This window comes from Bos indicus, chromosome 3 (assembly GCF_029378745.1).
Source record: "Bos indicus isolate NIAB-ARS_2022 breed Sahiwal x Tharparkar chromosome 3, NIAB-ARS_B.indTharparkar_mat_pri_1.0, whole genome shotgun sequence".
Lineage (NCBI taxonomy): Eukaryota > Metazoa > Chordata > Mammalia > Artiodactyla > Bovidae > Bos > Bos indicus.
The window spans coordinates 102,853,103-102,874,020 of record NC_091762.1 but is presented as its reverse complement, the minus strand read 5'-3'; the positions used below and the strand labels follow the sequence as shown (position 1 = coordinate 102,874,020).

Genomic DNA, 20,918 nt, shown 5'->3' with positions numbered 1-20,918 from the left:
CTCCCACTTACTTCCGGCCCCGCCAGTCGCGAGACCTCCGGGTCAGGGGTCAGGAGCGGAGCATCGTCTCTGGCCCGGGCCGGCGCGGGAGGGCTGTGTGATGGCCTCGGAGCGCCCGGAGCCGGAGGTGAGGGGCGGGCGGGCGCAGCGCTGGGCCTGGAGATCCGAGGGGGAGGGTCCGGCGGCCAGGCGTGGCCGTGGTCTCCTCCGGGTCTGGGGGCCGCCTGGCCCTCCTGAAGGCCCAACAGTAGCATCTCCTCACCCCTACTTTCCTCGCGGGGGCTAGAGGAGGAACTCGTGGCTCAGTTTTGTTTGCCGAAATTTAATCCACGACTCTCAACTCTACGGCTCTTGGGTTCTTTGACCTCGTAATGGCATTCAGAAAATCTGTATTTTGATCTTCTGTTGCAGTTTCAGTGGACAGGTTTGCCGGTTGCTGCATCTTTCAAATATTATTGGAATGCCATAAACAGCATAAATTAATTAGGTTCTAGCGGAATCCCAGGGACAGAGGAGCCTAGTGGGTTGCTGTCTCTGGGGTCGCAGAGTCGGGCACGACTGAAGCGACTTAGCAGCAGCAGCAGCAGCGCTCACGCTTTTGGAGAGCAGCTTAGATTTCATGAAAAAACGCTGGATTCAGAGTGAAACCTCGTTCTAGTATTGGCGCTGCCCTGTAGCTATCTGTGCAACTTTGGGCAAATCTTGACTTCCCTGATCCTGTTTTCTTCTTTGTAAAATACCTATCTTCTGGTCTGTTGTGAGGATCACACGTTTCAAATCGGAAAATGCAAATGAAGCATCCATTAAGTAGGAAGGACCGTGCAAGGAACTTTTGTATACATTGTGTGGTTCAGACTTGTGCAAGGAAGATGACAATAGCCATTTTCATTTACAGACAAACTAAAAATCAAGAGAAGTGAAGTACCTTACCCAAGTGCTACTCTGAGCTGGGGAGTAGCAGAGCTTTGGAATTAGAAATGTAAAATGTCAGATTTGGAAAGAAAACATCACTAGGAGAGGTACCCAATGTTACAGGAGAACATGTGAGTGGATGGGAAAGGTGAGAGGTGTATAATCATGAAATGAGTCCTTACCTATTGAATGCTTACTGTGTGCCAGAGACCATCTTAGCGCTTTACCAGTGTCAAAGATTACTCTCAACCCTACGAAGTAGACACTGTTATCCCCATTTTTTAGTTGAGGAAACTGAGGCACAGAGATTTTAAGAGTAACAAAGTTGCACAGCTAGTAAGTGGCAGGGCCAGGACTCCAAAACAGGTGGTCTCTTGTAGATCTTGTGTTCTTAGCCGTAATGTTTACAGTGCAAAAAGAAAGTGGCCACAGGATGGTAAGTCTCCAGTATTAGGATTTGATGTGATGAGACCCAAGATTAAATACAACTATAGGAAACTACCCTATTAAAAAAGATCAAATGTGCTCACAGGGCTGGTGGAGTAGCCTATGCATCAGAAATACCATTACTGAGGAATACTCAAGGGATTTGAAGCATGTTTTGTGGATTAAAATGAGAAGACATGGAGGGATGTTGTGAAATACAACAGACCTTTCATGCATATAGTCTAAAACAGCATTATCCAATGGAAACCCAATGCAGGCCGTATATGCCAGTTTTCTGGTAGCTGCTTAAAGAGGTTAAAAAAAATAGGTAAAATTAATTTATAATAATATATTTTCTTTAACCCCATATTTCCAAAATAGTGTCATTTCAACATGTGATGAATATTAAAAATTACAAGATATTTCATGTTCTTTTGTACCAAGTCTTTAAAATCCAGAGTGTATTTTACATTTAAGCATATGGCACTTTGTGCTAGCAGTATCGCAAGTGCTCAGTAGCCACAGACGGTAATGGCTACCGTACTGAGCAATGCAAACCTAAAATAACTTGAATCAACACACGTTCCTGGCAGTCTCACTCAGCCACAAGTCCATTTGTTAAATCCTTGATTTGCATTTCTGAAAATCTTACCCCAGAAAGTAAAGGGAATGAAGAGTTCTGCCCCTTGGCAGAAAAGTGACTGACAGAGGTTATTATAATCCCAAGAGAGAAAGATTGAGCCTAGTCAGATTTAAGACGTCATCATTCTTCAGATACTTAAATGATGTGTGCTGTTATGGACTTGGAATTGTGCTAAGTATCAGGGTGGATAGGAAGCAGTGTAAGACACTCCCTATTTTAATGGGGTGAACAAATATTGGATTATGATAATAAGTGCCTCAAAGGAAAAGTACAGAGCGAGTGAATGTTTAACAAGGGTTCTTAACCTAGTTGTTAAGTGAAGTGGGTGGATCCTACAGCCTTCTCAGAGGAATGACATTTAAGCATGGAGGAGTGGAGGGTGGCAGTGAGGAGAGGCGGAATACATTGCAGGCAAAGGGAAATTGACAGTCTGGAGGGAAGGAGGAGGAAAAGGCAATGGCAACCCACTCCAGTACTCTTGCCTGGAGAATCCCATGGACGGAGGAGCCTGGTAGGCTGCAGTCCATGGGGTTGCCAAGAGTCGGACACAACTGAGCGACTTCACTTTCACTTTTCACTTTCATGCATCACTGGAGAAGGAAATGGCAACCCACTCCAGTGTTCTTGCCTGGAGAATCCCAGGGACGGGGGAGCCTGGTGGGCTGCCGTCTGTGGGGTCGCACAGAGTCGGACACGACTGAAGCGACTTAGCAGCAGCAGCAGAGAAGGAGGAGCTGTGAGCCTTCAGAGAACTTAGAGGAAGCAGCTGCTCATGTGGGCTCGGTGACAGAATAGCTAACACAAGTGCTTCCTGAGTTACCGTCTAATACTTGGGAAATCCCGGTGAAATCGGCACAGTTATTATCCCTCTTTCACAGGTGAGGAAACTCAGGCACAGAGAGTTTAAGTAACTTCACCAAGGCCTTATTCTAATAAGCAGTGGAACCAGTGTGTGATCTTAGGTGCTCAGACTCAGGGGGAGGTGGGTGAGAGATAAGACTGGTGAAGAAGATCCAGGTTGAAGCCATGCTTGAGGTTCAGACTTTGGCATATGTACAGTGGTTCAAGGGCAGGTGAAAATTCTTGTGGAACTCTGTTAACAGAAAACAGCTCAGGGTTGGAAAAGGCTTCAAGAATAATTTGTACCTTAACCACCAAGGGACAGGGGCAACAAACAAAAAACAAATTAATGAGATGGACATGGTTTCCTTCATGCTGGCGTACATAGTGTGCAGCACATGCCTCATGTCTTATTCAGCTTGCTGTCAATGAATGTTCCAGAATGATAGGCTTTCTCTGTCATTGTCTTATTCTCCTGGTTAATTGCCACAGCATCCTTCTGAAATAGACATTCTTATTCACATATTACAGAAGAAACTGAGGCCTAGAAAAACTGACTTGTCCAAGCTCAGTTGGATACCAAGTAGTAGAGCATATTTGAATCCAGGTCTCTGCCTTCAAAACCCTGCTTTCTTTTTGCCAGACAACTCCAATGTACTTCAAACTCAGGAGGATTCAGTGCTATGCTATGCTATGCTAAGTCACTTCAGTCGTGTCCGACTCTGTGTGACCCCATAGACAGCAGCCACCAGGCTCCCCGTCCCTGGGATTCTCCAGGCAAGAACACTGGAGTGGGTTGCCATTTCCTTCTCCAATGCATGAAAGTGAAAAGTGAAAGCGAAGTCGCTCAGTCCTGTCCGATTCTTAGCCATCCCATGGACTGCAGCCTACCAGGCTCCTCCATCCATGGGATTTTCCAGGCAAAAGTACTGGAGTGGGGTGCCATTGCCTTCTCCGCAGGAGGATTCAGTATCAGGGATTAAATCTCCACGTAAGTGTCAGTGCTGTGAGAACACAGCTAACTCAGGAATTCTCAACCAGTGCAGTGGAAGAGTGACTTGGGGGAGCTCATGAAGTGTAGACTTCTGAGCCTTCTCAACTCTTAATTCATGTGGTCTCAGGTGGTGCCCAGGTTTCTTCAGTTTAACAAGCACCTCAGGTGGTTCTGATGCCACTGGGTCCTTGGATCACACTTGGAAAAATACCACTCTAGCTGCCTGAATTAATTCTTGAATCTTTTGGTTTCGATAAATTGCATCTTGAAAGTGAAGAAAACTTAGAGCTGATGTTTGTGAAAATGTAGTTGTTGACTTTGAAGGATACATACAAGGGGGAATGTTGCAAGAAGGCTCGAGTTAGGAAATGTTCCTGGTTTCAAGAGTGTGGATTCTGTAAGAACCGATTAATGAACTAGACTTCAGTTTGGCCTTGAAGAGTTAGTCCGTCATTCAAAATAACCTTTGAAACAAGGTGGAGAAACGGAAGCTACACAGTACTCGAATTAAGCAGCTTACTAACAAATAGTCTGAAGAAAGTCTTCTAATGGGACAATGCTTGTCTGTACCCTCCATCTGCTGTATCCCCCTTTTCCTCCTCACTTAGTCAACTCTGTTCAACCTTCAGAGTCACTTGCTCTTAAGACCCACCTCTGAGTCAGGTTACTTTGTTACATGCTCTCATAAAACCACATTCTTATCCTTAGGCACACCTAGTTTGTATTAATATAATAATTAGAGTGATTATCTAACTGGTTTTTTTTTTCATTATAGGGTAAATTCTGTGAGAGCAGAGAATGCCAATTTTTGCTTTCCATCGTATCCTTAGGACCTAGCCCCATGTTGGCACATAGCAGACTCTCCATAAATTTGTTGAGTGACAGATGGATGCATACTCAGCTTACCTTTGTCCTCTTTGGACTTGGATAAGGACTTGATGGCATCATGATTGAATCAGCAGGGAAATTTAGCTGTAAAGAGATTTACTAGAAGACAAAACAGCAGCCTAAGCTTCACAATAGAATAATAGGCTGGGTTTATCCAATGTAATAGGACAAATTGAATAATTGTGTGTGTCCAAAAAAAGCCAGCTGCATTAGGACAGAATAGGGGATGTGTCTAAGCAGCAGAAGCAAGAAAGTCATAGAGATTTCTTGGGTCAACAGCATGGTAAAGCTTTCCCCAAAGTAAATAGAATGTGGGATACTCTGAATCTGTGCCTTCACCTGGGTCTTATACTCCATTTTGGCGTCCACATTTTAAGTTGAAAAGTAGACCAGCCAGAGTTCGTTCATGGGCTTGTGATCTAAGATATAAAATAGGAAACTCAAACCATGCTGTTAGAGATGCACTTAAGGAACCTGGAGATGATTATTGTGGAGCAGCAAAGACTCAGAACCATCATCAGATATCTGATAGATTCTCCTTTGGCAGAGGGTCAGATTTTCCCTCTATGGCCTCAGGAGGTAAAACCCAAAGTGATTTATGTATTTTCAAGAGAGCAGATTTCCAGAGCAGGTCAATGTAATATCAAGAAGACAGATTCTGGCTCAGTGTGAAGAAATTTCTAATTCTGCCAGCCAAGTGAGGGTGAGCACAAAAAGCTGAAGTGAGTGGCTGTGCAGGACTTCCTCCAGACTCAAAGCAGCAGCACCTTGTTACCATTAACACATGCATTTATGTGGCACTTTTAACTTTACAATGTGCTTTCACCCATCGTTGGGATAGGTGATGATATTTTATAGAGGAGGAAACTAAGGGTCAAGGCCAGAGTCTCAGCTGTCAATACTGTCATTGCATCTAAAACAAATCTATTAAGAGTCTACACCAGAACCACCCCCCGCCCCCATTCCAGAATTGTACAGAAGAACATAATATCAATAAAGAACATACTAGTAGGGGGAAAAAAAAACTTGGTAAAAACAACTTTCATGGAGGCAAAGGAAAAATCCAAACAGTAGTTTTTCGACAAAGCAGATGAGGAAGGATAGGAGTTCTTAAATAGCAAAAGCCAGATGTTGATAAAGGTGAAAAATTTGGAATCACTGGTAAGATACTAAGAACATAGCTTAAAACAGAGAAGAGAGTGAATATAACTTGGAGGTATTTCTCTCATTCATACATTCATTCAACAAATATTCCATCCCTTAGTGTCTTGGCACTGTGCTGGTTGCCAGAGAGACAGCAAAGAACAATACAATGTAGACAGCCCCGCCTCCCCGCGGTCTCTACACTTGTTGGGGAAATCAACATTTAAAAGTATTTTTTACAAATTTTTCAGTATTAACTCTGGTGGGTGCTATGAAGAAATCCAGGCCACTTTGCGAATGCCTAACAAGATACCAAACAGTACAGGGAATCATGGAAAGAAAGGTTCGTTTATTAAGCCCAGAGTGGCCAAGATTTTAGTCCTAGAAGATGAAGTGACCAGGTGTCCCCAACTCTCCTTATGGTGCTGACACATAGACCTGTGCTCTCCCTCCTTTAACCCTGGCCCAGTATGGGCCACAAAACCCTTTCCTGGCTATTTCCTTGCACAGCTGAAACAAACTGGCATTTTAAAAAAAATATATCTTTACTCACCACCAAAGAAGAACAAAAGGAAAACAGCATGGAGACTAATGTTCTGATGACCTCACCTTGAGAAGAGTTGTACTGCCTATGATTGGTTTTAAATGTTGCATTTGCTTTGCTTAGAACATAGAGTGAATTCACTTATTCAGCAAAATTGTATAGCGCATCCTATTGCCAGGCCGTGCACCAGACTCCGGGGATAGAGTGATAAACAGAAAGGGCTGCTGAACTGGGATATCCTTCTTATTCTGATAATTCTGAACCCAACCCAGCCTTTTTCAAGATAAGAACCGTGGCACAGTCAACATGTATACAAGAGAGGTCACTAAGGCCACACAGCCAATCCAGAGGGAGAGGTTGCCTAGTTTGTAAAAGTAACTCATTCTGAGACCAGGGATCAGAGAAAGAGGGCATGTAATTGCCGCTATTTCCTTTCAAGCCAATTAGACCCCGTTTGCCTTTTTAAGAGTTTGGCAATAAGAGCATTCGATTTGATGGGACCTTCTGAGGGGAATGATGGTTAGAAATGATAGGAAATAACTATATCTGATTTCTCTAGCTACCAGAAATCATCCTGCAACCTACTGGTTTTTGTGGTGTTACCTTAAGCATCCTTGACACCTTTTTTTTTTTTTTGGTTACTTTGGACTTCCCTGGTGACTCAGACGATAAAAGAGTCTGCCCACAGTGTGGGAGACCTGAGTTCGACTCTTAGATTGGGAAGGTCTCCTGTAGAAGGAAATGGCAACCCACTGCAATACTCTTGCCTAGAGTATCCCATGGATGGAGGAGCCTGGCGGGCTACAGTCCATGGAGTCACAAAGAGTTGGAGACACTGAGCGACTTCACTTCTCTTCCCTACTTTGATTAATCATCAGTTCTTGTCCATCTTAATATAAAGATTCCTTAAAGTGCAACTGAGCTCACTTGTCTTAAAGGTTAGTTCAACTGACTTTTCCCAAGACCGTCAGTGAAAGGCAGTGGTGGTTTTACATTCTAGTACAGCTCCTTGTCTCAGCAGGGAACAGGCTCAAACACTCACAGAATGGCTACTTTGAGTAGCTGTGCTGTAGGCCATTGTCATCTCCCCTGGTTATTAGGAGAGCTTTCTAAATCCTGTGGTAGCCAGGGGGGGATTCTTTTAAATTCAGATACAATAATACTGCCCTGCTGAAAAAAGATTTAGGTAGCTTGACCTAATTCTTAGATAAAATCCAGACTCCTAGCCAGGGCCTACCTCAGGCCCATGCAGGATAACAGTATAACAGTGGTATTTCCCAAAGTGTGATTTTAGACAGTATAGAGACAACACAGAGTAATACTGAATCGCATCACATTGATGTTTAAATTGTCTTTTTGAATTATGTCACAGCATCCTTTATAAACCTCCATCATGTTCCTTCTTGTAACCATTTTAAAACTTTTCTGCTCCTAAGCCCCAGTTTGATCCATATGTTAAGCTCAGTAGATGGGCTTTCAGCTCATCAGGCATGGGCTTGACTTCTGACCCTGTGCCTACAAATTCTAGACCACTAGACCATTCAGGTATGACCTAAATCAAATCACTTACAATTATACAGTGGAGGTGACAAATAGATTCAAGGGATTAGATCTGATAGAGTGCCTGAGGAACTATGGATGGAAATTCATGACATTGTACAGAAGGCAATGATCAAGACCATCCCCAAGGAAAAGAAATGCAAAAAGGCAAAATAGTTGTCTGAAGAGGCCTTACAAATAGCTGAGAAAAGAAGAGAAGCTAAAGGCAAAGAACAGGAAAGATATACCCAATACCCACCTGAATGCAGAGTTCCAAAGAATAGCAAGGAGAGATAAGAAAGCCTTGCTCAGTGATCAATGCAAAGAAGTAGGGGAAAACAATAGAATGGGAAAGACTAGAGATCTCTTCAAGAAAATTAGATACCAAGGGAACATTTCATGCAAAGATGGGCACAGTAAAGGACAGAAATGGTGTGTACCTAACAGAAGCAGAAGATATTAAGAGAGGTGGCAAGAATACACAGAAGAACTGTACAAAAAAGATCTTCATGACCCAGATAATCACGATGGTGTGATCACTGACCTAGAGCCAGACATCCTGGAATGTGAAGTCAAGTGGGCCTTAGAAAGCATCACTATGAACAAAGCTAGTGGAGGTGATGGAATTCCAGCTGAGCTATTTCAAATCCTAGAAGATGATGCTGTGAAAGTGCTGCACTCAATATGCCAGCAAATTTGGAAAACTTAGCAACGGCCACAGGACTGGAAAAGATCGGTTTTCATTCCAATTCCAAAGAAAGGCAATGCCAAAGAATGTTCAAACTACTGCACAATTGCGCTCATCTCACATGCTAGCAAAGTAATGCTCAAAATTCTCCAAGCCAAGCTTCAATAGTATGTGAACCATGAACTTCCAGATGTTCAGGGTGGATTTAGGAAAGGCAGAGGAACCAGAGATCAAATTGCCAACATCCACTGGATCATTGAAAAAGCAAGAGAGTTGTAGAAAAACATCTGCTTTATTGACTATGCCAAAGCCTTTGACTGTGTGGATCACAACAAACTGTGGAAAATTCTGAAAGAGATGGGAATAGCAGACCACCTGACCTCCCTCCTGAGAAATCTGTATGCAGGTCAAGAAGCAACAGTTAGAACTGGGCATGGAACAGCAGACTGGTTTCAAATAGGGAAAGGAGTATGTCAAGGCTGTATGTTGTCACCCTGCTTATTTAACTTATATGCAGAGTACATAATGCAAAATGCTGGGCTGGGTAAAACACAAGCTGGAATCAAGATTGCCAGGAGAAATGTCAATAACCTCAGATATGCAGATGACACCACCCTTATGGCAGAAAGCAAAGAAGATCTAAAGAGCCTCTTAATGAAAGTCAAAAAGCTAGCTTGAAGCTCAACATTCAAAAAACTAAGATCATGGCATCCGGTCCCATCACTTTATGGCAAATAGATGGGGAAACAATGGAAACAGTGAGAGACTACTTTTTTGGGGTTCCAAAATCACTGCAGATGGTGACCATAGCCATGAAATTAAAAGATGCTTGCTCCTTGGAAGAAAAGCTATGACCAACCTATACAGCATACTAAAAAGCAGAGACATTACTTTGCTGACAAAGGTCTGACAAAAGTCAAAGCTAGGGTTTTTCCAGTAGTCATATATGGATGTGAGAGTTGGACTATAAAGAAAGCTGAGCACCGAAGAATTGATGCTTTTGAACTGTGGTGCTGGAGAAGACTCTTGAAAGTCCCTTGGACTGCAAGGAGATCCAACCAGTCAACCCTAAAGAAAATTCTGAATATTCATTGGAAGGACTGATGCTGAAACTCCAATACTTTGGCCACCTGATGCGAAGAACTGACTCATTGGAAGAGACCCTGATGCTTGGAAAGATTGAAGGCAGGAGGAGAAGGGGACGACAGAGAATGAGATGGTTGGATGGCATCACTGACTTGATGGACGGGAGTTTGAGCAAGCTCCGGGAGTTGGTGATGGACAGGGAAGCCTGGCATGCTGCAGCCCATGGGGTCGCAAAGAGGTGGACACGACTGAACGACTGAACTGAACTACAAATTCTGCTAAGCCGCCTAACTTTTTTGGATCTCCACTTAACTTCTGTTAAATGTTTTGTGTGAAGACTGAATGTGGTTACGTAGGTAAAGGGCCTAGTGTTGAGCCTGGTCATAATCTGTAATAGTTAACTTCTATTGTGTTCTAACTAAGTGCCACGCACTCTGCTGACGACTTCATATACATAGTTTTCCTTCATCCGCAGAACAGCACAATTCAATTGGTATTAGGATTGGTGCTGGTAAATCTAATACCAGTACTATCTTCATTTTATAGATGAGGACACTAAGACTTATATAGGTTAAGTACCTTTTCCACAATCTCACTGCTAATAGGAGGCTGAATTGGGATTCAAACCCAGGCTGTCCGAATCTGAAGTTCTTATACTTAACCTCTCCAGTGTTCTATTGAATGTATTTTAGGTACTCAATAAATACGTGTTTCTTCCCTCTTCCTACTCCTACTCTCATCCCTGCCATTTTCCAGTGTCCCTTTCTGTATCTCTTTCCCCAAACTTTAAACTTTTTATTTTGTATTGGGATATAGCTGATTAAAAATGTTGTGGTAATTCCAGGTGAACAGTGAAAGCACTCAGCCATATACTTGTACGTGTATCCGTTGCTTCTGTATCTCTTTATGCTTGCCTTCTGTCTTGGAGAGAAAGGTCTTTTTTCATCATTAGTCGTTGCATCTCTGCTCTCCAAACTCTTCTCCAGCATCAGATATCCATCATTATTGCTTTTCCAGGACTTTTTCCATCTCTTCTCCATGGATATTTCCCCATTATTGGAGAAAAAAAAAATCTTCATTTCAACATCCCATTTCTCAACAGGATATCACTGACTTCTGCTCACTTCCTCGTAGCCTGGCATTTCCCCCCTCACTAGGAACATGGGAAGAGAAATTTGCAGTTTGTCTAAGTAGGAGAGGAGAGTAAGCTTTTCATCTGAGGCAAGAGTAAGGGAGTAAAGGATGTTACTGATAAGGGTTAATCTTGAGGAAACATTGAAGAGTTCAGGCCAGCGACCCTTATTTCTCTGCAAAACTGTAGGCAGGTTCATCTGCTGGGACCACGGGAGTAGGCAGATTGTAAAACCTGAGGGGACTAAGGAAGGGTTGCTGAGCAGGAAAAGGTGAGATGATTGGTGACGTTCTCTAGAAGTGGCACCACTGGCAAGGTGGGAAGCTTCTTTCCATCAGAGTGTACAGCCGGTGCAGTGTATGTGTGGATAAGGAAGAAAGTTAAATTCATCCTAAGTCAAGAGTTGGCTGGGCTTTTGTCGCGACAGGTGAGGACACAGGCAACGGAACAGATGGTCGTTAGGACACAGTTGAACTGACTGCCTGTGAGGCAACGGAAGGAAGGAACTGGAGCGTTGACAGCTGAGAAGGATGGGGAGGGAGACTGTGACCCACAGAAGTTGGGCTTTGAGGTCTTCAGTAGGCTTGCCATTCACCCAGTGAAGAGCTCTCACTCCCTGCTGTTGTCAAGACTTAGTAGGAGGAACTGCCGGGCATTATTGAGTGTCTGTTCTGTTTTAAGCGACTTGCTAAGCACAGGGACACAAAAATAGAGCAAGATGCAATCCCTGCCCTCAAAGAACTTAGAGTTTATAGGAGAAACTCACATATCCATTGAAGTGTACAAAGGTCACTTGATCTGCATAGATGTCTTTAGAGGAGAAATGGGAACCAAGAGATGAGAATTGAATCCTTGGGAAGCCCATTGCACTGAAGTGGGGGTAACCATTTCACCTCTGCTGCCTCGCCTCTCGGTAATGGATTCCGAGCTTTTTGGACAAGTTACTTGCACTGTGATCTATATGTACTGGCAACTAGTGGATTTTAAAAAAATACTTACTTGGCTGTGCCAGGTCTCAGTTGTGGCCACACGAATCTTTAGTTGCAGCATGTGAACCCTTAGTTGAGACACATGGGATCCAGTTCCCTGCGTGCATGCTGAGTCACTTCAGTCATGCCCAATTCTTTGTGACCCCATGAACCGTAGCCCACCAGGCTCCTCTGTCCATGGGATTCTCCCAGCAAGGATACTGGAGAGGGTTGCAATGTCCTCCTCCAGGGGATCTTCCTGACCCAGGGATCAAACCTGTGTCTCCTGCATTGCAGGCAGATTCTTTACCCATGGAGCCACCTGGCAAGCCCCTAGTTCCCTGACCAGGGATCAGACCCAGGCCGCCTGCTTGGGGAGCATGGAGTCTTAGCTGCTGTACCACCAGGGAAGTCCCTGGGACTAGTGAGTTTTTATAGATTTTTAAAATATCTCTTTATCTCTAGGTGGAAGAAGCTGGGCAGGTGTTCCTGTTGATGAAAAAGGATTATCGAATCTCCCGAAATGTTCGCCTGGCTTGGTTCCTCAATCACCTGCACCAGACTGTGCAGGCCACACCCCAAGAGACGCTGGTGAGGCCCAGAAGCATGCGCAACGTGAGGGCTGACCCCGAGGATCTGGTTTTTTTTTAGGAGACTGCTGGAAACAGGAGGGGAGACTAACTCTTGAGGGGTCCAATTCGAGGAGGGGCAAGTGACCTTGCCCACAAAATTTCACAGGGGAAATTTTGTCTAGTCATTTTTCCAGCTTGGAGAAGTACTTGGTTGGGTTGCGGGAGGTAGAGCCAGTGGTGTGTCATTTTGGGTCTGGAAGTCAGGTCCTGGAGAGAAAGGGGCGACTTCCCTGACTCTTCCCTCTTCTCTCCATCATCAGCTTCAGTCTGAGCAGGAGCTGGAAGTCCTCAGTGTCCTGCCTCCTGGGTGGCAGCCAGATGAGCCGGTGGTGCCCAGGCCCTTCCTCCTTGTACCATCCACCCGGGTCACCTTCCTGGCCTGGCAGTATCGGTTTGTCATTGAGCTGGACCTCAGCCCATCTACCGGCATTGTGGTAAGGGGTTGGTTGAGGGGAGGCAGTGGGAAGAAAGGATTGGGTAGGAGGTGAGAAGTAAGAAGAGGTAGCCTGAGATAAGTGAAGAATGATCCCACAGTGGTACCACGGTGAAAAGGAGACAGGTGTGTGAAGGAATGGTGGGTGTTTGAAGACAGAGCCTGTCCCATCTGTGCACTGTGTTGGGGGGTATGATCAACCTTAAGAATCTCAACCCCAGAAGCTGCTTATATCTGCCTTCTGCTCGGGGCTGTGTTTGGTTACCCTTGAGAGACCTTTCTTTGCATTGCCCTCAGGATGATTCCACAGGGGAGATCTTGTTTGATGAAGTTTTCCATGCCCTCTCCCGCTGCCTAGGCGGGCTGCTCCGGCCCTTCCGAGTGCCTGGATCTTGTATCGACTTCCAGCCTGAGATCTACGTCACTATCCAGGCCTACTCCTCCATCATTGGCCTGCAGTCCCATCAGGTATTGCATCCTCTCTCCATGTCTGTATCCTCAGACCTCATTTTGGGTAGTCCACTGACCAAGTCCTTATCCTGTCTCTACTCTCCATGCCCAAAGTCCCCAGCCCTCCTCAAACCTATTCCTAGTCATCTCTGCAAGTCTCTCTCCTCTTTAAAAGTGTCTGTTGCTCTGGCCTTAAAGGGCCTTCCCATAAGCATCAGGTGCGTTGGCACTGACTGGACAAATGCCTCTCTCGTGGCTCCTGTCAGTCTCTGGTTCTGCTCCTGGACGTCTCTTCTCTCCCCTGCCCCTTTTAGTTCCATCGGAAGACTTGATACTGTCCTAACTCCTTGCACTGCCTCTAGGAGATGGTCTTTTGGCACAGTTTTGTGGTTTTGAAATATAACAAAGAACCAGAAACATAATTTCTTCCAAGGAGAGAGGAGGGTCATTTTTCTTCTGAGCCCTGCGAGCTGTCGGGTGTTAATGCTGACCATACAGATAATTACAGGCTTATCCGACACCCAGACAGGCTATCAGAAGGCACTCCTTTTGGAGAATGGCCAAGTCTGTTACTGGAATATCTGTTTTGGGCTTAGATAAGTATTGGCCCAGTTTCCCCTCATCTGCTTGTAACCACCCTTAACTCATTGGTAGGGGCTTACCCTGAAACTGTTCCTGATGGCTGCATTGTCAGCTTAGCTATCAAACTGGCTTTGAGAGAGGAGGATGCAAGAAACAGCATCTGAGGAGCTGAAATATGCATATGGCATTGGGTACATGCCTGGGTCCCAGGCCTCTACCCAGGATTAAAGTATTCTCCTAGAGCTGGTGTTAGGACTGTTGGTGGTGGACTACATCCCCAGGCAGAGATCAGGCTTTGCAGGTACTCATGGTCAAGGTGAGAAAAGTTTAGATGTTAGGTAATCACTCGACACTTGGTTCACTTTGATAAACACTTAGTGAAGCCCAATCGATGCCAGGCCTGGGCTAGGTCCCGGATGAATCAGACCCTGTTCCTGTCCTACTGGGAGGGGTTGAGAGCTTAGTGGGGTAGACAGATATTGAAAGAGATCATTTCAGTTGAAAGTGATAAGGGCACTGATAAGTTATGACTCAGGTGCTGTGGGAGCACCCAGCCAGCCTGGAGTAGCAGCAGGAGAGACTTTTGGACCAAGACATTTGAACTGAGTCTTGAAGGATGAATTGATGTTAATTATTGAAAACAGAGGAAATGGGCTTTCCAGGCAGAGGGGCCAGCAGAAGCAAAGACATAGAGCTGTGAAACTGTGCTGTCAGTCACTGGGGTTCTAGGGAGCCACATGTTACTCAGCTGGCCACAATGAAGATTGAGTGATGGGAGGGTTAGGAGGGTGGTAAAGGGGAGACTAGAGAGAGAAGCGGGGGCAGAATTAGGAAACGCCTTGGATGTCATGGCTAAGAACTTGCACTTTATTCTACAGGGGAGTTTGGTGGTAAAGAGCATCTGTATCTGCAGATGCCTCATGTGCTTCCTGGCTGTACCCCTTCCCAGCTATGTGTTCTTATGCAAGTTACTTAACCTCTCTGTGCATCTGGGTCTTTTCTCCAAAATGGGGATGTCACCAATATTGCATGGTTACTGAATTAATACATATCAAGCATTTGTTAATAAAACAATGCCTGTCACACAGAAAACGTGCAAATGTTAGCTACTGAAATTATTAGTCACAGGTAGTAGAGAACTCTTGGAGGTTTGGAATGTCAGTGACAGGATCAGATGTGTACATTAGGAAGATGACACTTGTTTGTGGCCAATGAGAAGAATTGCGGGCAAATTCTGGACTAGGGAGAACAGGCGGAAGATTATTGCAGCATGGCAGAGGAGGTGAGTTCTGAACAAGGACAACCACTGTGGAGAAGATGAGGACTGAGAGCTTAGGTAAGCCTCCAGGGCCACTTGTTACTAAGTCAGCTAAGAAGTGAGGCAACTTCCTCAAGATGCATCCTGCTGTTTTTCAAAACAAAAAGTTGTCACGTTTATACTATATGCCCTTTGAAGGAGATTTGGAAAATATAGAAAATATTTTTTTTTAAAACCTACAGAACTTGCTTGTAATAAACCTCTCAGAAATAGCTATTTTTGACATGTTATGGAATGTCTTTCTTCTCTTTGAGTATGCGTTTATTTCCCTCATCACCTCTACTCAGTCCAGAGACAGAAGAAATATCAGGCTTATTCCAAACACCCAGTGGTACCCCTGCTTTTTTAACATATGATATGGGCATTTTTTCCACATCACTAAATATTTTTTGAAAGCGCAGTTTTAAATGACTGCCTCTCTTAATATTTTATCGTGTTTTTGTCATTATATATTTAGCCAGACTTTTGTTGTTGGATCCTTAGGTTGACTCAGTTTTCACTCTTCTGAACAATACAGCTCTGAACATTTTGCTCATCTTTTCACAGCCCCAGTTCCCAGTCTTCCTCTCCTCAGTCAGGCCTTTAGTCGTCCTAAGTCCCGCTCTGCCCTCTTCTGGCTGTCCCCACGCACTGGCCCAGTTCTGAATGGAGAGTGAAGCAGTAGCTGTTGGGTGGGAGGGCAGGGGTTGGGGAGAAGTGGGCAGATTGGAGGAGTCTGATGAGAACAGGGAGAGAGGAGAGATCCCAAGGCCACCACAGGGGCTGCCAGGTCTGTATCAAATTTTTAGGATGGGAGAACTTACTCACGTTGAAAGTAGAAGGAAGGAAACCCCATGGAGAGAGAACCAAGATGTTAGACAAAAGATCCAAGATTAGATGGAGATATTAGCTTTGGGGAGAAAAAAGAGGAAGAGGAATCTTCTTCGGAGCCTGAAAGGAAGAACAAGAACACAGGTAGATCCAAATGCCTGGCAAATGCTGAGGGCGTTTTCGGTGGGTCAGAGAGTAGTCACCCTGAAGGTTAGGGTGAGTGGGGAGTTCCTGTTGACTGGTTTCCTTTCTCTGTGAAAATGGTGGGTGGGAGTTATCTGCTAAGGGTAAAGAGAAGGAAGGAACACTCATTGGGGGAATAAGATTCTAAGCTTAAGAAATAGAAAAGATCCAGAGCAGCTTGGTGTGCAATGCTTGGAAATCAACAAGAATAAGAAAGTATGAGTCAAATTCCTGGCCAGATAGGGCAGCTTGTAGACGATGTCCTGGAGGCCAAGATGGAGGAAACTGGAAGACGTTAGTGGCGCCCACATGCGCGAGCTTGGGGCAGCCCAGTATGGCAAATAAATAGGGAGGCCAGAGGGGTACTGCCCGGCGTCCCCCTGCCCTTCATGTCTCGCTCTTGCCCTTGTGCTTCTCAGGTGCTGGTCCAGGGCTGCCTTTTGGACCCTTCCCAGCAGGAGGTGTTCTTGCAGCAGGTGTATGCGCAGCTCTGTCTCTTTGAGGATAAGGTGGCCACCATGCTACAGCAGCAGTATGACCCCCAGAACCAGGTATGTGGGAGAGAAAGCACGTAGAGGCCACTTAGAAGGAAGAGCTGTTAAGGGACAGAGGAAGGACAAGCCAAATGTCATAGAGGGAAGAGACAGCAGGAAAAAAGGGCTAAAAGCCAGGGGCAGAGGGCGCCAAGGAAAGAAGTGCCAGTGAGTGCACACAGCAGTTCCCTGTTGGAAGAGGGCTTATTAGACTCCCCAAGACACACACTGCTGCTGGGAGAAAATGTGGAGGCTGTTTGCTTGTGTTTTTTCAGTCTTGAATCTTCTCCCCCAGTGGATCTGAGAAGGTGATCATGGGTGACTTTGATTTCCACTATTTTGTATAATCTGGGATAAAGCTGCTTGGGTTCACCACAGTGCACTCTCTTGTTCTTTTAGATATCTGAGAAGTAGCCAGGCAGATGGCAGGTCTGTGTGTCTGAAGACTTAATCTGATTGATGTATTAATATATATCGTAATAGCAATGGAAGAATACGTAAAGGGGGCCTTACTGGCAAAAGGTGGGGAAGGCCTGCTCCAGGCCAGTGAGGTGCTTCACCTGGTGCTGGACGCCCTGCTCATCTGAGGATCAGCCTCCAAGCACACAGCCGGGGAAGGAGCACAGTCAGGACTTGGCCACACAGTGGGGAACTGGAGGGCTCATGGGATTAGGCCTGTCTGGCCTGGGCAATGCTAGACTATCAATTCTGGCTTTGCTGTGGATGGGGTGGCAGCGCCATCTGTCCCATTCAGTCTTTTCTGTAACTTGGGCCAGACCGAGGACCAGTCCCCAGACTCAGGGGAGCCCTCAGGCCGGAAAGTGGGCGTTTCCATGGTGACAGCTGATCTTGGACTGGTCAGTATGATTCGTCAGGGCATCCTGGCACTGCAGCTGCTGCCCTCCAACTCCAGTGCAGGTCAGTAGGAGGAATGTTGGTGAGATTGGGGAAAGGGGGATACAGGAAGGGTGGGTGGTATTATCAGCAAAGATAGAAGTTCCAAAGGATTGGTGGGCCGCAGGGAAGTGCGTCTGTTTCCTTGTTTGTGAAAGGTAAGTGTTCAGTAGTGTGTATCTCGAGTACCCCCAGCTCTGACAACCAGCAGGGACCCTGGTGGGAAGGAACAGAGCTCCAAGATCACCTCTTGGGAGGAGTTTGGGACCCAGCCCTCAAGAGGTTGGAGCAGGAGGGAAGGGGAGAAGGAAAGGTATTGGAGGATTATAAAACACAGTGGTTGGTGGACACTGAGGTCCTGTCCCTTCGGCGCCTCCCTGTGACTCTGATCTGGAGGGACCCCAGGTCTGAGTCTGATGCTTCCTGCTCCAGGTATCATTGTGATCACGGATGGAGTGACCAGCGTCCCCGATGTTGCTGTCTGTGAGACGCTGCTGAACCAGCTTCGCAGTGGCACTGTGGCCTGTTCTTTTGTGCAGGTAAGGACTTTCTGGGAAGGAGGAGAGGAAAGTATCACACCTTACCAGGTGGAATGTGGCTGGTTACTTTCTTGTAGGCAGTGGTTTCCCAGGTAAAGCCAATAGCATAGTTCTGGAGGGATGGTGGGGATGGGGAGGGAGCATCATGTCTAGAACAGGATAGTAAATTGGTGGGAGAGGATTCTCATCTTTGTTCTTTCCTTAGGATGTGAGAGACAGCATGTTATAGTAAGAAGAATCCAGAATTTGCTGTCTGGCAGTCAGTTCCAGTCCCACCTCCCTCATTAGATTAGTTATTCCTGTTTCAGTTGCAAGGGTCAGAAAACCCAGCTCAAACTAGCTTAAGCAGAGGAGGGAGTGCATATATTCAGGGACCTGCAGCCAGTTTGGATTGACAGGCTATAGGATAGAAGGCAGAGAGCTGTGGAAAGTGAGGCTAGAGGGTAGGCATAGGCCAGAGCATGGAAAGGCGCTTCTGCTGTGTTAGAGGAGTTCCAGCATAATTGTGTGGGTGATGCTGATAGAGGGAACGAAAGTCACTTACTGGGTTTATGTTTTATAAATGTCACTCATTGCTGGGGGAGGGACAAGAGTGGAGGCGAGGAGGCTGTTAATTGCAGTGGTCAGGTGAGAGGATCAGGACTTAAACTAGGGGAATTCAGGGTAAGAGAGAATGGGGGTTAGCATTAAGGAACTGAAGGGGCGGCATCAACATGACTTATGATTAGCGAGGTGGGAGGGGTGAACAAGAAAGAGGGGCTAAGGGTGTCTCCAGGTTTCTGACTTCACTGATGACTGGGAGCCAGCAGAGTCAACAGAGCAGCAGCTGGGGTAGAGTGCGGACAGTACGATGAGGCCAGGCGTGTGCACATTGTTCCAGGGGGCTCTGTGTCACCTTTGGAGTCAGGCATGCCTGGCCGGAATCCTGGCTCCACTTACTGGCTGTGTGATGTGGACACATCATTTCACTTCTTGGGTGGATTCATTTGTAAACGGAGATTGTAACAGTACCTTCCTCAGTGGGTGAGGTGATGCATTTGAAGGGTTTAGCATAGTGCAGAATTGCATAGTGAATGACTGCTATTCGTAGCCGTTAGCAGTCGGACATGTAGCTCAGACACTCAGGAGTCCACACTAACTGAGAGGGAGTTAGGATTTGGGCAGCCTACACACGGCATTTGAGAATAGATAAGCGTCCCCAAAGAACCTGGGGGCTACTGGGGTTTAAAGACCGTTCATAGAGAGGGGGCCCAGCAAAGAATGAAGAGGAAATAATCAGACAAAAACCGGAAGGCTCTGGTGTCAAGAATTTCAGGGTTTGGGGGGAAAAAGGAGTACTTCACAGCATGAGAGGCAATAGAGAGATCTTGTACAATGAGGAATGAAAAGTGCCCTTTGGGTTTGGCAATTAGGAGGTTATGGAAATTTTTTTCGAGGCTACTACAGTCAAGAGGCGGTGAGAGAAATGATTGCAGTGTGTGGAAGAGTGGATAGAAGGGAAGGATGTAGAGACAAGTGACATGTGGAATCTGGTTGTTCAGAACAAGGGAGGAGCAAGCGTGCTCAAGAGAGAGAACGGCAGCCTGAGGGGAGGATAGTGTGGAAAGAGAGGGCTGTTCTGATTTGTGTTTTAAGCTAGAGACTTCATGTTTCCAAAGGGTCATGGTGGAGCAGAGTTTGAAAATAAAGGAAAGGAAGCTGAAGTTCCTAAATTAACAGGAGGGCGGTGGCTCAAAAAATAAATTGAGGGATTCTTGAAGCAGAAGGGTGTCCTTGCTTCTCTGAGACTAGGATAGAAGTGAAGACATGTGCTGTGAGAGAGGGAGGCAGAGCTGAGGAGGAGGAATGACGCTGAAGACCAGCCTGAAGGACCAGCTGCATTGGGTGTCATACGTTTTGGTGTGGCGCCACCCTACACAACTGTGCAGTTTTTCTTCCATTTGGGATCCAACCAGTCCATCCTAAAGCAGACCATCCCGGGTGTTCATTGGAAGGACTGATGCCGAGGCTGAAACTCCAATACTTTGGCCACCTCATGCGAAGAGTTGACTCATTGGAAAAGACCCTGATGCTGGGAGGGATTGGGGGCAGGAGAAGAAGGGGACGACAGAGGACGAGATGGCTGGATGGCATCACCAACTTGATGAACATGAGTTTGGGTGAACTCTGGGAGTTGGTGATGGACAGGGAGGCCTGGCGTGCTGCGATTCATGGTGTTGCAAAGAGTCGGACATGACTGAGAGACTGAACTGAACTGAAGATCTCATTTGGGATCTGGGTATAGAGCTTGTGATCTTAGTTGGGGTTTCCAGGTGGAAGCAGAAAAATGGTGAGGAGGGCCTGGGAGTTGGGAATGTTGCATAAGAAGTTGTTTGAACATGTGGTCCAGGCTAGGTTGTAAAAAGAGGCCCAGGAGGACGTGGATAGATTTGAAAAGAGCAAAGGTTCAAGGCCTGGGAGTCTTAATGGGATCAGAGAGCAGCAGGAGGAGGAGGATGAAAGGAACTTAAAAATGGGACAGAGTTATGTGTAATCAGGGATGTGGCAATTGAGTTCACAAAGAGGAAGTAGTTCCAGGTGAAGCCAGGGGCCAGTGTGTAGCTAGGGGGCAGGTGAGTGGAATAAAGTTCCTGGAGATGAGGGTTAAGGAGCTGAGTGGCCAGGAAATTGAATGAACCATCTGTAGGTGTCCCCATCTCTGATCCCTAAAGCCTGATGATCTGAGGTAGAGCTGATGGAAT

The 20,918-nt window shown here is 46.0% G+C and overlaps 1 protein-coding gene across 2 annotated transcripts in view; it reads left to right on the top strand.

Annotated features, from left to right (window-relative positions):
- Positions 1-18: 18 nt before the first annotated feature.
- The window catches only part of SZT2 (SZT2 subunit of KICSTOR complex), a 53,092-nt gene continuing 32,192 nt past the window's right edge, over positions 19-20,918 (top strand). The window contains exons 1-7 of one of the 2 annotated variants that reach the window (XM_019957662.2): positions 19-127; positions 12,269-12,394; positions 12,696-12,869; positions 13,166-13,336; positions 16,631-16,762; positions 17,521-17,662; positions 18,071-18,177. In XM_019957662.2, the coding sequence (XP_019813221.2) occupies positions 101-127; positions 12,269-12,394; positions 12,696-12,869; positions 13,166-13,336; positions 16,631-16,762; positions 17,521-17,662; positions 18,071-18,177 (879 nt within the window). In that variant the 5' untranslated portion in view covers positions 19-100. Of the gene's footprint in view, positions 128-12,268; positions 12,395-12,695; positions 12,870-13,165; positions 13,337-16,006; positions 16,173-16,630; positions 16,763-17,520; positions 17,663-18,070; positions 18,178-20,918 lie in introns of those variants that run through there. The other variant, XM_070786703.1, reaches the window with a different exon arrangement.